Raw genomic sequence first — 14,277 nt, 5'->3', positions numbered from 1 at the left:
CGACCCAAAACTTCAAAGGGAGTTTTGATTCGGCTAGCATCGTCCTTGCTGCTTCCTTCAAAGACTTGTTTCTTCTTTCTGCTACTCCGTTTTGTTGAGGAGTTCTTGCTGCAGAAGTTTGATGACTGATTTCTTGTTCCTCACAATAGTCACGAATGACAGTATTGAGGAATTCAGTCCCTCGATCTGATCTGATGCTGATGATGTTGACTTCCTTTTCAACGCTTAGTCTTCTCAGCAGCTTTGGCAATTCCAACTGTGTCTCTCTCTTGGTGTAGAGAAAGATAACCCAAGTATATCATGAATAATCATCCACGACAACTAAGGTATACTTCCTACCGTTGTAAATTCTGGGAGAGATTGGGCCAAACAGATCCATGTGAAGTAGTTGAAGAATTCTTCCAGAGGACTGTCCTGACTTTAACTTTAGCGACGTCCTGGTCTGCTTTCCTCTTTGACATGCTTCACATTCATGCTTCTTCTAGAACACAATAGAAGGTAAACCTTCTACCAGTTGATGCTTAGCAAGCTTGTTGATCGTTTTGAAGTTGAGGTGGTTGAGTCTTTTGTGCCACAGCCAGTTGAGCTCCGAGCTGCTTTTGCTGATGAGACATATTTTTGGAGGGCGGCTATCTTCCCATGAGACGACCTAGAGACTTCCTTGTCTGATCCCTCTCAGAACCACCTTTCTTTGACTGTTTCTGACAGTGAATTCATCCTTTTTGATCTTCACTACGAAACCGCTGTCACAAAATTGACTCACAGACAACAAATTATGTTTTAGTCCAGAAACATAGCTAACATTACTGATACTGGTGTTACCCATGTCGAGCACACCATAGCCTTTTGTTTCTCCGATTGAGTTGTCTCCGAATGCAAGTTTTGATCCAGCTTTTTCAACATATTGAGTTAGATATTCTTTGTAGCCTGTTATGTGCTTTGAACAGCCGCTATCCAGATACCATGTTCTGATTGAAGCTTTAACTTCTTTTTTTTTTTGTTTCTTGTTATTGACCTGCAAGGAAGAGTTAATTTAGGTACCCAATCAATGTTTGGGTCCTTCATTGTTAGCTCGTGTTCTTTTGGAACCCATATCTGCTTAATAACTGGTCTTGGTGCTGATCTCTTGTGCTTTGCTGGTTGTCTGACTGAAGTATTTGGTGCTTCAGTTGGCACATGAGCAATCTTCTGTTGAGCTTTCCTTTTGAGAGCCTCACTCTTGTAGAAGCGTTGTCTGATGAGTTGTTGAGGTCTTCTTTGCTCTACAGAGTATCTCCTTTGAGATACGTGAGTCATTCTTGAGTGATGGAGACTTGACTGATGTTGTGGAACATGAGTCATATGATGTCCAGTTGCTTGTCGTCGTGATTGGCGTTTGGCTCGTCTGGATTTATCATAACTTTGTCTCCATGGATGTTCTTCTCTTCGGAACTGAACTGGTTTCAGTTTCTGACTGATGGTGTTGTTTTTCCCCCTTGACTGGTGAGGAAGATTCTTCTTGAGTCCTGATGTTCCTTGCCCAATCTTTGACTGAAATCTGCTTTCCAGTCTTCTCAGTAGGATGATCTGGTTGGGGCCCTCCTTGGCTCGTCTGTAGCTTTGTGGAGGATGAACATTCGTTCTTACCATCAGCTTGCGTTTCTGAACTTCATCCATATCATGATCTCTTGATTCTTCTGAAGTGTTGTTTTCAGAAGCATCATCCACTTCGTTGATCATGATATTCTTTCTTTTATCAGTTGGAGCAACCTTTCCTCCGATGCTTTCAACGAGGCCTTCTGAAGGAAAGTTGGTTATCATGGGAGACTTCATCATGCAGTCCTTGACTGTTTCTTCCAATTTGTGATTGAGCCTCTTGATTTCATGAGATGCTCTGTCACACTCTGAATTGGAAACTCTGAGCTTTTCTTCCAGTCGACTGTTCTCCATGATCAGTTGATCAAGACAAGTTTCATCCGAAAAGTAGATGATTGTCTGATTCTTGGCTCGTTCATCATTGATCTCCTTTTCCATTTTCTGATTCAGCTTAAGGAGATCTTCGAACATTTTCCTCAACTGACAGTGATCAGTCATGAGCTGATCGAACTCGTCAGTTTCATCAGCTGAGCTTTCTCCAAATTCTGAATGATCTCCTGAAAACACCAGGGAGTTATCAGTATAAGGAGTTTTTGAGTGAGAGTTTACCTCTGGGCCGTTCATTCCGTTTCCGGCCACGCTTTCGGTTTCATTGGCCATCAGGGCTTGGCTGAGTAGGTAGAGTTGAAGTCGAATGATTCTGATGCTTCTTCGGAAGATCCTGCATCGTCAGCAACCATCGCTTTCTTCTTCGCATATTTGCAATCTTTCCTGGCTTTCAGCTCTTTGCGCTTAGACTGCATCAGTTCAAGGCATTCAGTTCGAAAGTGCCCTTTCTTTTTGCATCCAAAGCATTCCACATCTTTCAAGTCGAAAGCGGTTGATTTTCTTTCTTCGCTTCTGTCAGTGGAATATCTGGACTTGCTTTCTCTTTCTTTTTCTTTGAAGTGCTGTTTATGGAACCTCCTGTACTTGCGGAATTTGGACTCCATCTTATTGAACTTTTCAGTCAACAAAGCATATTGACTGAAGAAGTTTTCGGGCTTGAGTTCCGCCGGTTCCTTTGTCTGCTTCTTGCTTTCTCTTACTGAAGCTTTCACTGATGCTCCTTTTGAGGTTGATGGACCATCTTCGTCTGATCCTCCAGCCCTCTTGATTCCAAGATTTCTCTGGATGTCGAACTCATTTGCCAAGAGGTCAGAGAAGAGCTTGTTTGTCGGGAGCTGACTGAATTCAGGCTTGTTCTGATGAGCAACTGAATAGATCTGCCAATCTCCTCGCGGAAGTGCTCGAAGAATCTTCAGGTTGATTTCTCGTTGAGTGTATTTGTCCTTCGAGATGGATTGAACTTCATTCAGGATTTGGTTGAATCTGACTTCCATCTCGTCGACAGATTCATTCTTGAGCATGAGGAAGGAGTCGAATTTCTGACAAGCTATGGACAGCTTGGTCTCCTTTATTTCCTCGGATCCGATGCACATTCTTTCAAGAATGTCCCACATCTCCTTTGTAGTTTTGCATTTGATGATCTTGGTGACATGCTTGTCTGGAACTGTGCCGGAGATGATGCTTTTGGCGAGGTTGTCTAACTCATCTTACTTTCTTTCTTCTGTGGTGAAGTCTGCCTTCTGCTTGATCTGGACCTCATCGTATGGATCCCGAGCTGGGTCAACAGGAACTCTTTTGACAATTTCGGTGATGATGATTGGTCCGTTGGTGAAGACTGATAACACACGCAGCGGAAATCTTTTATTTCGCAATAACCTTTTGAGCTGAGCACGTTGTTAGTCTTTAGTTTCTCTTTGCAATTAATCAGTGTTCAGTTTATGAAAGGAAGATCACAAGTAACAAACTAAATACCGAAAGCTGTAAATAACACAGAGATTTTTACGTGGTTCGAAAAACACTTCCTATATCCACGGTCGGTTTATCAGACCAACAACTTCACTCTGCAAGTGCTTACGGGTGCACTGCAAATCGATACTAGTGCTTACGGGTGCACAACAAATCGAACCGTGTGCTTGCGGTGCACACAACCGAAACAACTGAAGATCCAATCTTCAGTACCAACATACCTTGTTGGATTTCTCACTCCTAGCACGAACTGGCACTAGGATCTCACGGAGACAGAGTACCTTCCTGAACTCCTTTGCAACTCAAACACTCGATTCTATCGGTCGAAGGGAGGTTTGAAATCTTGCCAACTAAACTTCAAAGAACAAGTTCTTTGGAGTTAGTTTGACCTAGGCTTTGGATAAACAAGGTTTGCCTAAGGTCTAAGAGAATTTATGTAATCAGCAGTGACTGATTTTTGGCTTTTGAATTCTCTTTTTCGATTCAAGCTTTGGAGAATTTAAGCTTTGGCTGAGAAACAATTTTGGCAGAGTTTCAGCTTATGTCGTTGAATCGGTGAAGATTGAAGTGATCCTCGAGCGCTATTTATAGGAGAATCTTGAATAGATCCGTTGGCGGAGAAGGTCTTCAAGATTTCTTCCGATGGAGAGTAATTTGAATTTGGGCTGAGGCTTCAATCTTAGAGGTTCCTTGTTTGGTGAGAACGGCTATGTTGAAGAGCGGGAGATGCGACGTCTCTCATAAAGTAGTCACCAAATAGGAATCACCTCTGTAGAGAAAGGACGATCCTGAGATCTCTGCATTTAATACGGCTGTACTTTTAGAATACGTGGCTTTCTTTGAACGTTGGAGGTTCAGTCCGAGGAAGAATGTTTAACTGATACTTGACTTTAGTATCAGTCCGCTGATTCCACGTGGCACGCATTAAGTAATTAGTTCAAGACTGATTATTCGACTGATACTTCAGTCGGCAACTTCAGTCTTCAGTCTTCAGTCTTCATTCCTTCGTTCTTCAGTCTTCAGTCTTTAGAACAGCAACTAAACTAGAAAAAAACTCTAACGCTTGAGTTCGAACAGTTCTAGTCTATTACAAACAAAGCCTGTGGATTTTGGTATCATCAAAACAAGGATTATGATATTCCATTAAGTTCTCAACACTATTTTTAACATTAAATTAAGTATCACTTACATTTATATTTATGAGATAATTTTTTCGTAACCCAAATTTAAAAATTCTGGATCCGTTACTGTGTTGGGCCATGTTTTAGAAAGGAAAGTATTAAATTTTTTATGGACACTAAAAATTATAAAATTGTCATACATTCCGTGGATGGATGGACTATCAATTAGAATTTGAATAAGTACGGACTTTACATGTCGAGTGTGTATACTTGTTTTTGTCTTGCTTGTTAATTAGTATGCGTAAGGTGCAGTATAATCTCAATGAATTTTTTTCTAAAATAATTAATTTGGGTTTATTATGTTTTGTATTACATTATGCATTACTTTATGTCAACTATACTACCGTCAAATCTCATCTATTTAACATTGAAATGGTTCTTCTATGACTAGGTTACAATAATTTTGCCTCTGTTCTCAATAAGAATACTTTCATACTTAAACAGGTAGGGATAATATTTCTTTTTCAAACCAATGCTCCGTTCAATCAATCGATCAACATTTATGTTTCTTTCCCTTTCTTTTTCTTTTTCTTTTTCTTTTTCTTTCATTTATTTCTATTTATATGACTAGAATTTAAATGCTTTTAAACTTGTAGTTACTATCTATATTTAGCTAAGCAAAATAGCGCTAAGTTTAATTTGCGCATCTATGAAAGTAAATTACCTAATCTTTATATCACTAGCTGAATAGGACTTTCAAGTAAGATTAGTGGCAAATCATAGTGACATCACTAGTTGAAGTCAGCCTGAGGTTCTTATGGCGCCGCTAGGGTTCCCACGCTAGGGTTCCCGAGTTTTTCGTTTTCTCGCCGGTGAAGTGCTGCCCCTCCTCTGTCCGGGCAGCGTGATATGGCTTCTACGTCGCAACAACATGACCTCAACCGTGAGTTTCCTTTACTTCCAAGTAATCTTCCACCGATAGGGGCTACTAAAGATCTCATGATGACAACCACACAACATGTTCCGATGATGGCTAAAGATGCAGCGCCCTTGATGAGCGACAACAGCGAGACCATGAAAACGGCGGAGGAGCTGTCTTCTAATCATAGGGTTTCGTACTCCACAAAAGTTCAGCAACATACTAGTAAACCTGCGGATGTTCTTGCGCAAGATTACTGGTCCCTGCACCCTTTCAAGAAGAACGACCACATCCACTTTGATATTCCTGATGATCTTTACAATCAACAGCTGAAGCAATTTTCTCTTGCGTTACATGCCAGACTTATTCTGCAAAAAGGAGAATCCCCTCGGTTTGCGGAGGACATCAAAACTGAGTTGCAACAACGATGGGGGATATCGGCTCCGTGGCAAGTTATCCCGCTCGGCAAGGGTTTTTTCACACTTCGATTCTCTGGTGAAAGCGACCTGGCGAAGGCTAAGTCGAAAGCTTTCTGGAAATTAAAGATCGGCATTCTCAAGATCAGAGAATGGGTCCCTTTGTTTAATCCCTATAAAGAAACGGCTGCTTTGTCTCAAGTTTGGCTAAGGATTTATTACCTGCCACATGAACTTTGGCATCCGGACATCGTCTCTGGACTAGCTCGTTCTGTGGGAACCCCGATCAAGATTGATGGCTCTACGTTTCTTGGGGCAGTTGGACATTATGCTCGAGTCCTCATTGAAATGGACGTTACGAAGGATATTGTCTATAACTTAACGGTCAATAGAGGATCTGCAACCTTTGAAATTGAATTCGTTTACGAAAATTTACCTTACTTTTGCGGAATTTGTAGGAAGGTGGGACACTCTGCTGATAAATGCAGGAAGAATTCTGAAGAAAAGGAAGTGCGAAATGTGGAGGAGAAAGAGGATTCTAAGAATAAAAGCTCTAATGCTCCGGCGGCTAAGGCTTCTGAGCGGAACTTCGACAAACCACAGAAAAATGGGTATCATGCTAAATCTACTAAGCAATTCAAGCCCAAAGAGCAGGTTATTACTAAAAACTCGTTTGAGGCTCAGGATAGGGAGCATGATGCGAGTTTTTTTGAGGAGGGAGCGATGAAGAAAGCAAGCTATTCTGAAGGAGATTCTGGGGAGAAGGTCATTTCTAACAACAAGGCCATGAACAACAGCGAACTTATGGGAGTTTCTCTGGCTGCGGACTGCACGGTTGTCCCAAGAGACGAGGTTTTAGAACGACGGGGGCAAGTGATGGACACTCCGGCTGCTGATGGTGTTGTAGGAGCTGCCTTGATTCATGAAGAGGAAGTGGACTGGAGTACGCAAAGTAGAACAGACATTAATGAAGATCATGAGGAGATCGAGGAAATTGAGGTGGAGGATAAGAATGGTCAAGCGATTGCTCGCCAAACGATGAATGAACAGCAGTTTGTGACGGTTGTTTCTACGTTGGTTCAGGAGGAGATGCAATGGATAAAGGATCAAGAGATTAAGTCAGAGGAGAAGCAAATTGAGGCCAAACAAATTCGGCAGAAAATTGACTCGGCTATGCAACAACCGGAGAAGCGAGTTTTGCGGTCTAATGTGAAACCGATGGGGAATTCCAGTAGAGAATTTGCTACAAGCTCTAAGAATAAAGGACAAAAGTTACCTGCGGAGGTGGCGAAAACTCGGCAGAAGCAAACGACGAAACCGAGCATCGAGATTGTTAAAGAACAGTTGAATATTGCGCATGCGGCAGGTAGAAAACCTAGAGACTTTGTGGTCGATGACAAGCCAAGTCCTCCTTTGCGCACGATGGCTAATATAGCTACAAAAAGTTGGGCGAAAGAAGTTGAGAATGAAGAGAATTCTTCATTGAATGCCGCCCATTCTCAATGAACGTGATTTCCTGGAATGTGAGAGGGCTTAATGATGAGTCACGTCAAGTCCTCCAGAAACATTGTACCAGATTCTCTCCCATGCTCTTGGGAATTATTGAGCCAAAAGCGGCTTTTGCTAAAATTCCTTCTTCTTTTTGGAATTCTATTAATATGGAGCTGATACATCAGAATTCGCGTGTTGGTATGAGCTCCAATATTTGGGTTTTCGCAGCTCCACAGGTTTCTGCCTCTCTGGTTTACTCGTCGAATCAGGCGGTCATTATTGACTGTTGCTGGTACTCTCGTAAGTTCCGGGCAGTTTTCGTGCATGGGGATAATCTGTTAAATGAAAGGCGACGTCTGTGGGTGGATTGATTTATGCTTAATTTACTCTATTTTTGAGGGTTTGTTTGTGCATGTTTTAAGATAATCTTCTGGAAATTGGTGCGTTTATGGTGTATTTTATGCTTTGCAGGAGATTTAGGCTTTCGAGATGGAAGAATGCAGTTTTGAATGAATTTGGAAGAATTTGGCGTTCTCCAGGTGTTCTGGTTTCCAGAGCAGAGGAACAGACATTTCCAGAGCAGAGAAATCACCATTCCTCTGGAGTCAGAGAAATCAAAGTTCAGTGCAGCGAAATCCACGAACGCCAAAGGAATCGAAGCGAGTGCAGAAACGCCAGAGGACTCATAAGGCGCCAGAGGAGTCGCCATTCCGGAGCGCTAGTCGAGGCCAGAGGAGTCGAGGTCAGAGGAGTCGATGCCAGAGGATTCGCTTCCCCGCTGCCAGAGCGGAGGAATGCCAGAGCGGAGGAATGCCAGAGCGGAGGTCCATTTCTCTGGCGCAACCTATTCCGCTGGCGAGGTCAGAGAAATCATCTATTCCTCTGGCAATACCATTCCTCTGGCGATAGCAGAGAATTCGTCATTTCTCTGGCGTGACCCGTTACTCTGGTGACATCCATTCCTCTGGCGAGAACTGCGAATTTAGCACGAGTGGGAGTATTTTCCAGAAGCGCACATCCAGCTGGAGAGTTGCCTTATTTTACACGATTCTATTACCATTAGAATTCTACTTTGCATGGCAACTTCCATGGTGATCCGAAGGAAATTTGAAATCTATAAATAGGTCTTCTTTTGACCTATTCAAGGAGCCCCCGAGATCCGAGAACCCTAGCATTTATACTTTAGTTTTTAGCTTTAGAATTTTATTGCTTTCTAGTTTTAAGGCTTGGATCAAGATTGAAGATTCAAGCCGCTACTTCAGTTTTTATTCGGTTTTTATACAATTCAGTTTTTACAATTGCGTTCAATTTAATTATGCTTTTGTTTTATTTTGCTATGTCTGGCTAGTTTCTTTTAGTTGATTCTAGGGTTTGTAAATAGTTGATTGAATTTATGTGATTTATTTGTTAATACCTTTGTGCCTTCCAGTTTATGATTCATAATTCCTGGTGCTTAATTTCTTGTGAATTATCTGATCAATAGTTTGCATGTTTAGCTATTCGGTTTGAGACCTAGCGGAGATAACTGTTTAGCGGATTCAGGAATGTATGATATGATTTTAACCTTGAGACCTAGCGGAGATAGGTGGATCATAGGGAGCTATTCTTAGGAACTTTTGGGAGTTAGTAGATTTTCTTGAGACCTAACGGAGATAGATAATTTACTAATCTACTATCGTTGCTGCTCTAGCGAGAGTAATTGATTAATTAAGTGATCTCTCATCATAACTGGATTAAATTGGTACATAGGATTAATAGATTTATTGCGTAGATTTAATTGATGAATTTACTACCCTAGGATCAGTTGTCTTTTAATACTTGATTTTTCCTACGTGATTTTAATTATTAGTGTTTTAGTTAATTAAACTTTCCTTCTTTTGTTTGCCTGAATATTACTAGAGTTTAATTAGGATTACTTAGAGTGATTCGTTATAATAGTCCCTGTGGATACGATACTCGGTTACTTGTTATTCGTGCTACAATTGCACCGTGTTAGTTGCGGTAATTTGTTGCTAATAATTTAGTGATCATGGATTTGCTGACGCATATCATTGATAACACCTTTTTTATTGGAGACTTTAATGCTGTTAAAGGTGCACATGAGAGAAAGAGTAATCGTATTCCTTGTGCTTCTTCTTGTAGAGATTTCTGTGATTTCATTGCGGCTTCTATTTTCATTGAATCGGAAGTTACGGGTCTCTTTTTCACTTGGTGTGGTCGCAGGCTGCTCCCTTCCCATGTTGAGTCGGTTTTAGACCGTTGTTTGTTCTCTAAGGGTTTCTCCTCGTTATGGGATTCGCTGAACACTCACGTTTTGCCTCGGATCTCATCTGATCACTCGCCTATTGTCCTTCAATGTCATGAGAGTAGAGGTCCACGTCGCAGTAGTTTTAAATTTTTTGATATGTGGTTGCTTCATCCTGAGTTCAAGCAAGTGGTGCAGGACTCTTGGAATGCTCCGACGGACACTTCTTGTCCGCTTTATACGGTCATGATGAAGCTTAAGAGACTCAAGTTGACTCTTAAAGGCTGGAATAAGCAAGTATTTGGTAATGTGGATGAGGGCATTCGGAGTTTACAGTCTTCGCTGGAAGAGATTCAGCTTGAGATTGCGCAAGATGGTTACACTGATTCCCTCTTTGATGCAGAGGTTGCTGTTCAAGCTCGGTTGAGGTCCATTTTGAATCAGAAGAACTCTCTGATGCAACAAAAAAGTCGGGTCAGATGGCTTAACGATGGGGATAGAAATACTAGCTTCTTTCACAAACATTTCAAGATGTGAAGGAAGCAATTAGTTTTTCCGCAGCTGAAGATCGATGGTGTTGATGTTTTCGACCAAGATGCTATTGCTGCTCACATTGTGAGATATTTCTCCAGCCTCTTTTCGGAAACTGTGGCTCCTAATGTGACTGTACAGGACATTCTTCCTATCTTGAACAAAAAGATTTTGCAGCACCAGAATGATTTATTGACGAGCATTCCTACGGAAGAGGAGATCAAAGCGGTTGTCTTTGACCTTGCTGGTGATAGCGCTGCGGGGCCAGATGGTTTCTCCGGGAGTTTTTTTCAACATTGTTGGACGACGATTCAGAAAGATGTTCTAAAGGCGGTGCGCACGTTTTTTATTAAAAATTATCTTCCTGCGAGATTGAATTCCAATACTCTGATTCTTATCCCCAAGAAGGAGGTGGTGGATTCGGTGACGGATTTGAGGCCGATTATTCTTTCGAATTTCTTCTTCAAGATCCTCTCTAAAATCTTGGCGTCTAGGCTTTCTTCGGTGGCTACGGATTTTGTTACTCCCAATCAATTTGGTTTCATTAGTGGTCGTCTGATTCATGACTGTATTTTGCTGGGTTCTGAAGGTGTGAATTGCATGAAGCGATCGTGTCAAGGAAATAACATGGCCTGTAAAGTTGATATCAAAAAAGCCTTCGACACGATAAGTTGGAAGTTCATCTGGTGCGCTATGAATGCTATGGGATTTGACCCCATCTTTTTGAATTGGCTTTCGACTATTTTCTCTTCTGCGCGTCTTTCGATTCTCTATAATGGTCAGCTTTGTGGTTACTTTCCGTGTTCGCGTGGTGTGAGGCAAGGAGATCCTCTCTCGCCTATTATCTTCGGAATTGCGGAAGACGTTCTTAGTCTTTTGATTCTGAAAGCTGTGGAGGCGGGAAAGATTGATTCGATGCGTATGAATCGTCGTCACTTATTCCCCACTCATCTGCTTTATGCAGATGATATTCTCATCTTTTGTAAGGCTTCGATGAAGAATGCGCGTGCGATCAGAGATATCTTTCAATTTTATGGATCGCTTTCTGGTCAGATTTGCAGCCGTGAGAAGTCGCAACTTTATTTTGGTATGGGAGTTTCCCTCAGTTATCAGAGGCAGATTTCTCGTGCTCTTGGTTTTTCTACGGGAGCGATGCCTATGGTTTATCTTGGTGTTCCTTTGTTTATTGGTAAACCTAGAAGGGTTCATCTTGCGGCCATTAAAGATCGCATTATTAATAAATTCTCTCGCTGGAATGGTCTTCACCTTTCGATGGCCGGTCGGATCTGCCTTGTGAAGTCTGTCATCCAGAGTTCTCTCGTTCATACTATGATGATCTACATCTGGCCTAAGTCTCTTATTAAAGAGTTGGATTCTGCTTGCAGGAATTTCATCTGGTCAGGTGACATTAGAAAGAGACCTCCGCATGCAGTTAGCTGGGAGAAAGTGTGTGCGCTCAAAGAGGAAGGCGGGTTGGGAATACGTTCCTTCGCCATGATGAACGAGGCTTTTCTCATGAAGTTGGCTTGGAAAATTATTAAGGGAAAAGGCTTTGGCTTCGATTTAATGAAAAATAGATATTTGGATACCTTTGGCAGGCCGCGTGCTTCGGCGCTTGCCTCTTCGATCTGGGGTGGGGTTAAGTCTTTGGTCCCGGATCTGATTGATGAGTCCTATTGTTTGCTGGGGGCAGGTGATTCCGTCTACTTTTGGAACGATGATTGGATGGGGTACAAGATTGCGGATAAACTGAACATTCCAAGCTTCATTAAGTCAAGGCTCTCACAAACTGTGGCGGATTATTTCTATGATGGTATGTGGCATTTTGCTTCAGAATTTGTGGAGGAGTTTCCTGGTATTGTCTGTGATATTCTCCTCCTTCCGGTTGGTAATGAGGAAGATACGATCGAGGTTATGGAAGCCTTCGGTTCATGGTGATGTGACCTCCTGACGCAGCGTAGCCTTACCAGAAAACTCTCACACACTCGTTGAGTATAGAAGCACCGATTACTTGGAAGAATAAAGAGTAAACCCTAGCTTTTATTCAATAACATCAACTGCGTACAAAGCTCTCAAATCTCTCCTTAAATACTAGAGTCTAGCAGATCATACTAAGAAGGAAAGTAATAAGTTCCAAAAGTAAGACAATTAACATAAATAAAGATAATAAGTGAATTAAGTCTTGGGCTTCGCCAAACGGATTGGATCGAATTTATCGAGAAAGGCTACCGCGGCCTCATCTCCATCATTCTCTCCCCCCTGGGAACGATTCGCCCTCGAATCGGCAAGGGCCTCATCTCCGGAGTCATCCTCAAAAGGAACCAAGTGCTTGACGTTAAAGACATCGGAGGTACGAACATGACTTGGGAGACGGAGACGATAAGCATTGGGGTTGATCTTCTCAACGATCTCCACCGGACCAATCTTTCGCGAAGCGAGTTTATGGTACTCATGAGCCGGGAACCGGTCCTTAGTAAGAACAGCCCACACAAAGTCACCCACTGCGAATTCAACGGGACGGCGGCGAACATCGGCAGCAGCCTTGTAACGAGCATTACTAGATTCCAAGTTGGCCTTTGTAGCAGCATGTATCTGGTGCAAGTCTGTTACAAAATCAATAGCACGTTGTTCGAGAGGTACAGGAGATGGAAATGAGATCAAGTCGACAGGGCCACGAGGCACAAAACCATAGACCACACGAAAAGGACAAAAGCCCGAGCTGCGATTCAGGGCCGAGTTATGAGCAAACTCAGCTTGACTAAGTTTCATATCCCAAGATTTGACATTATCACCAACAAGGCAACGCAATAGATTTCCCAATGAGCGGTTGACGACCTCCGTTTGGCCATCAGTTTGAGGATGATATGCACTACTAAAGTTCAGTTCGGTGTTGGCCATGCGCCACAAACTTCGCCAAAAATGACTCAAGAAGCGAGTATCACGGTCTGAAACAATAGAGGATGGTAAACCATGGAGACGATAAACCTCGCGGAAGAACAGCTGAGCCACGTGCAAGGCATCGGAAGTGCGCTTACACGGGATAAAATGCACCATCTTAGAGAATCTGTCAACTACTACATAAATGGAATCAAATCCGCGCTGAGTGCGAGGAAGGCCAAGCACGAAGTCCATGCTAACAGCATCCCACGGATGTGACGGCACTGGAAGTGGGCGGTAGAGACCGGCGTTGGTGGCAGTGCCTTTAGAGAGTTGACAGATCCGACAACGATGTACATGCCGCGTCACATCCCGGCGAAGAGATGGCCAAAAGAACCGTCTTTGTACCAATTCAATGGTGCGATCACGACCCACGTGGCCTTCGCCGTGAAGCTCTGAAATGAGTTTAGCTCGGAGACTGCAGTCCGGCACACAAAGACGATTGTCGCGAAATAAATACCCTTCATGGAGGAGAAAGTTTGGGGATGTTCCCGCCTGCACTTCAGAGATAATTAGCCCAAAATACGGATCAGAAGCATAGAGGTCTCGAAAGGTATCAAAACCTGGGACATGCACGCGCATGTCGGTGAGCAGCGAGTGGCGTCGGCTCAATGCATCTGCCACGCGATTTGTAGTGCCGGATTGGTGTCGCACAACAAAGTTAAATTGTTGTAGAAAAGCAGTCCAGGAAGCATGACGAGCTGAGACATTATCCTGTATGGACAAGTATTTGAGTGCGTCATGGTCAGTAAAAAGAACGAACTCACGGTGAAACAGATAATGGCGCCAGTGTCGGACGGCTCGCACTACAGCATAAAACTCCACATCATAAGTGCTATATCGCGTTCGAGCTCCAGTAAGTTTCTCGCTGAAATATGCCACTGGGCGTCCCTCTTGACCCAGGACGGCACCAATACCCACCTTCGACGCATCACAGTGAAGTTCAAAAGGGAGGGAAAAGTCCGGTAGAACTAGCAAAGGGGCAGTGGTGAGTTTGGATTTGATAAGCTCAAAGGCGGTTGTCGCAGCAGGAGTCCAAACAAAATTCTTTCCACGCATACAATCAGTCACCGGAGCCATAAGGGAGCTAAAGTGCGGAATAAACCGGCGATAGAAAGAGGCCAAGCCGTGGAAGCTGCGGACGGCAGTAATAGTGGTGGGAGGCGGCCAACTTTGGATGACTGCAAT

At 43.0% G+C, this 14,277-nt stretch overlaps 1 protein-coding gene across 1 annotated transcript; it reads left to right on the top strand.

Moving 5' to 3' along the window:
- Positions 1-9,405: 9,405 nt before the first annotated feature.
- Positions 9,406-12,090, top strand: LOC130990624 (uncharacterized). The gene is made up of 2 exons (XM_057914844.1): positions 9,406-10,095; positions 10,183-12,090. Exons 1-2 carry the CDS (start codon positions 9,406-9,408, stop codon positions 12,088-12,090), a joined length of 2,598 nt encoding a protein of 865 aa, XP_057770827.1.
- Positions 12,091-14,277: the final 2,187 nt, after the last annotated feature.

The sequence above is a fragment of the Salvia miltiorrhiza genome, chromosome 6, assembly GCF_028751815.1.
Source record: "Salvia miltiorrhiza cultivar Shanhuang (shh) chromosome 6, IMPLAD_Smil_shh, whole genome shotgun sequence".
NCBI classification, from domain to species: domain Eukaryota; kingdom Viridiplantae; phylum Streptophyta; class Magnoliopsida; order Lamiales; family Lamiaceae; genus Salvia; species Salvia miltiorrhiza.
Note: the sequence above shows the minus strand (reverse complement) of the source record. Positions and strands in the feature narration are given on the sequence as shown.

What these genes read in the sequence shown, in the direction of transcription:
- LOC130990624 (XM_057914844.1), top strand. Translation starts at nt 9,406, where the DNA reads ATGGATTTGCTGACGCATATCATTGATAACACCTTTTTTATTGGAGAC. An exon ending in TGATGCAACAAAAAAGTCGG is followed by an intron (nt 10,096 to 10,182) that starts GTCAGATGGCTT and finishes GTTTTTCCGCAG; the next exon opens with CTGAAGATCGATGGTGTTGA.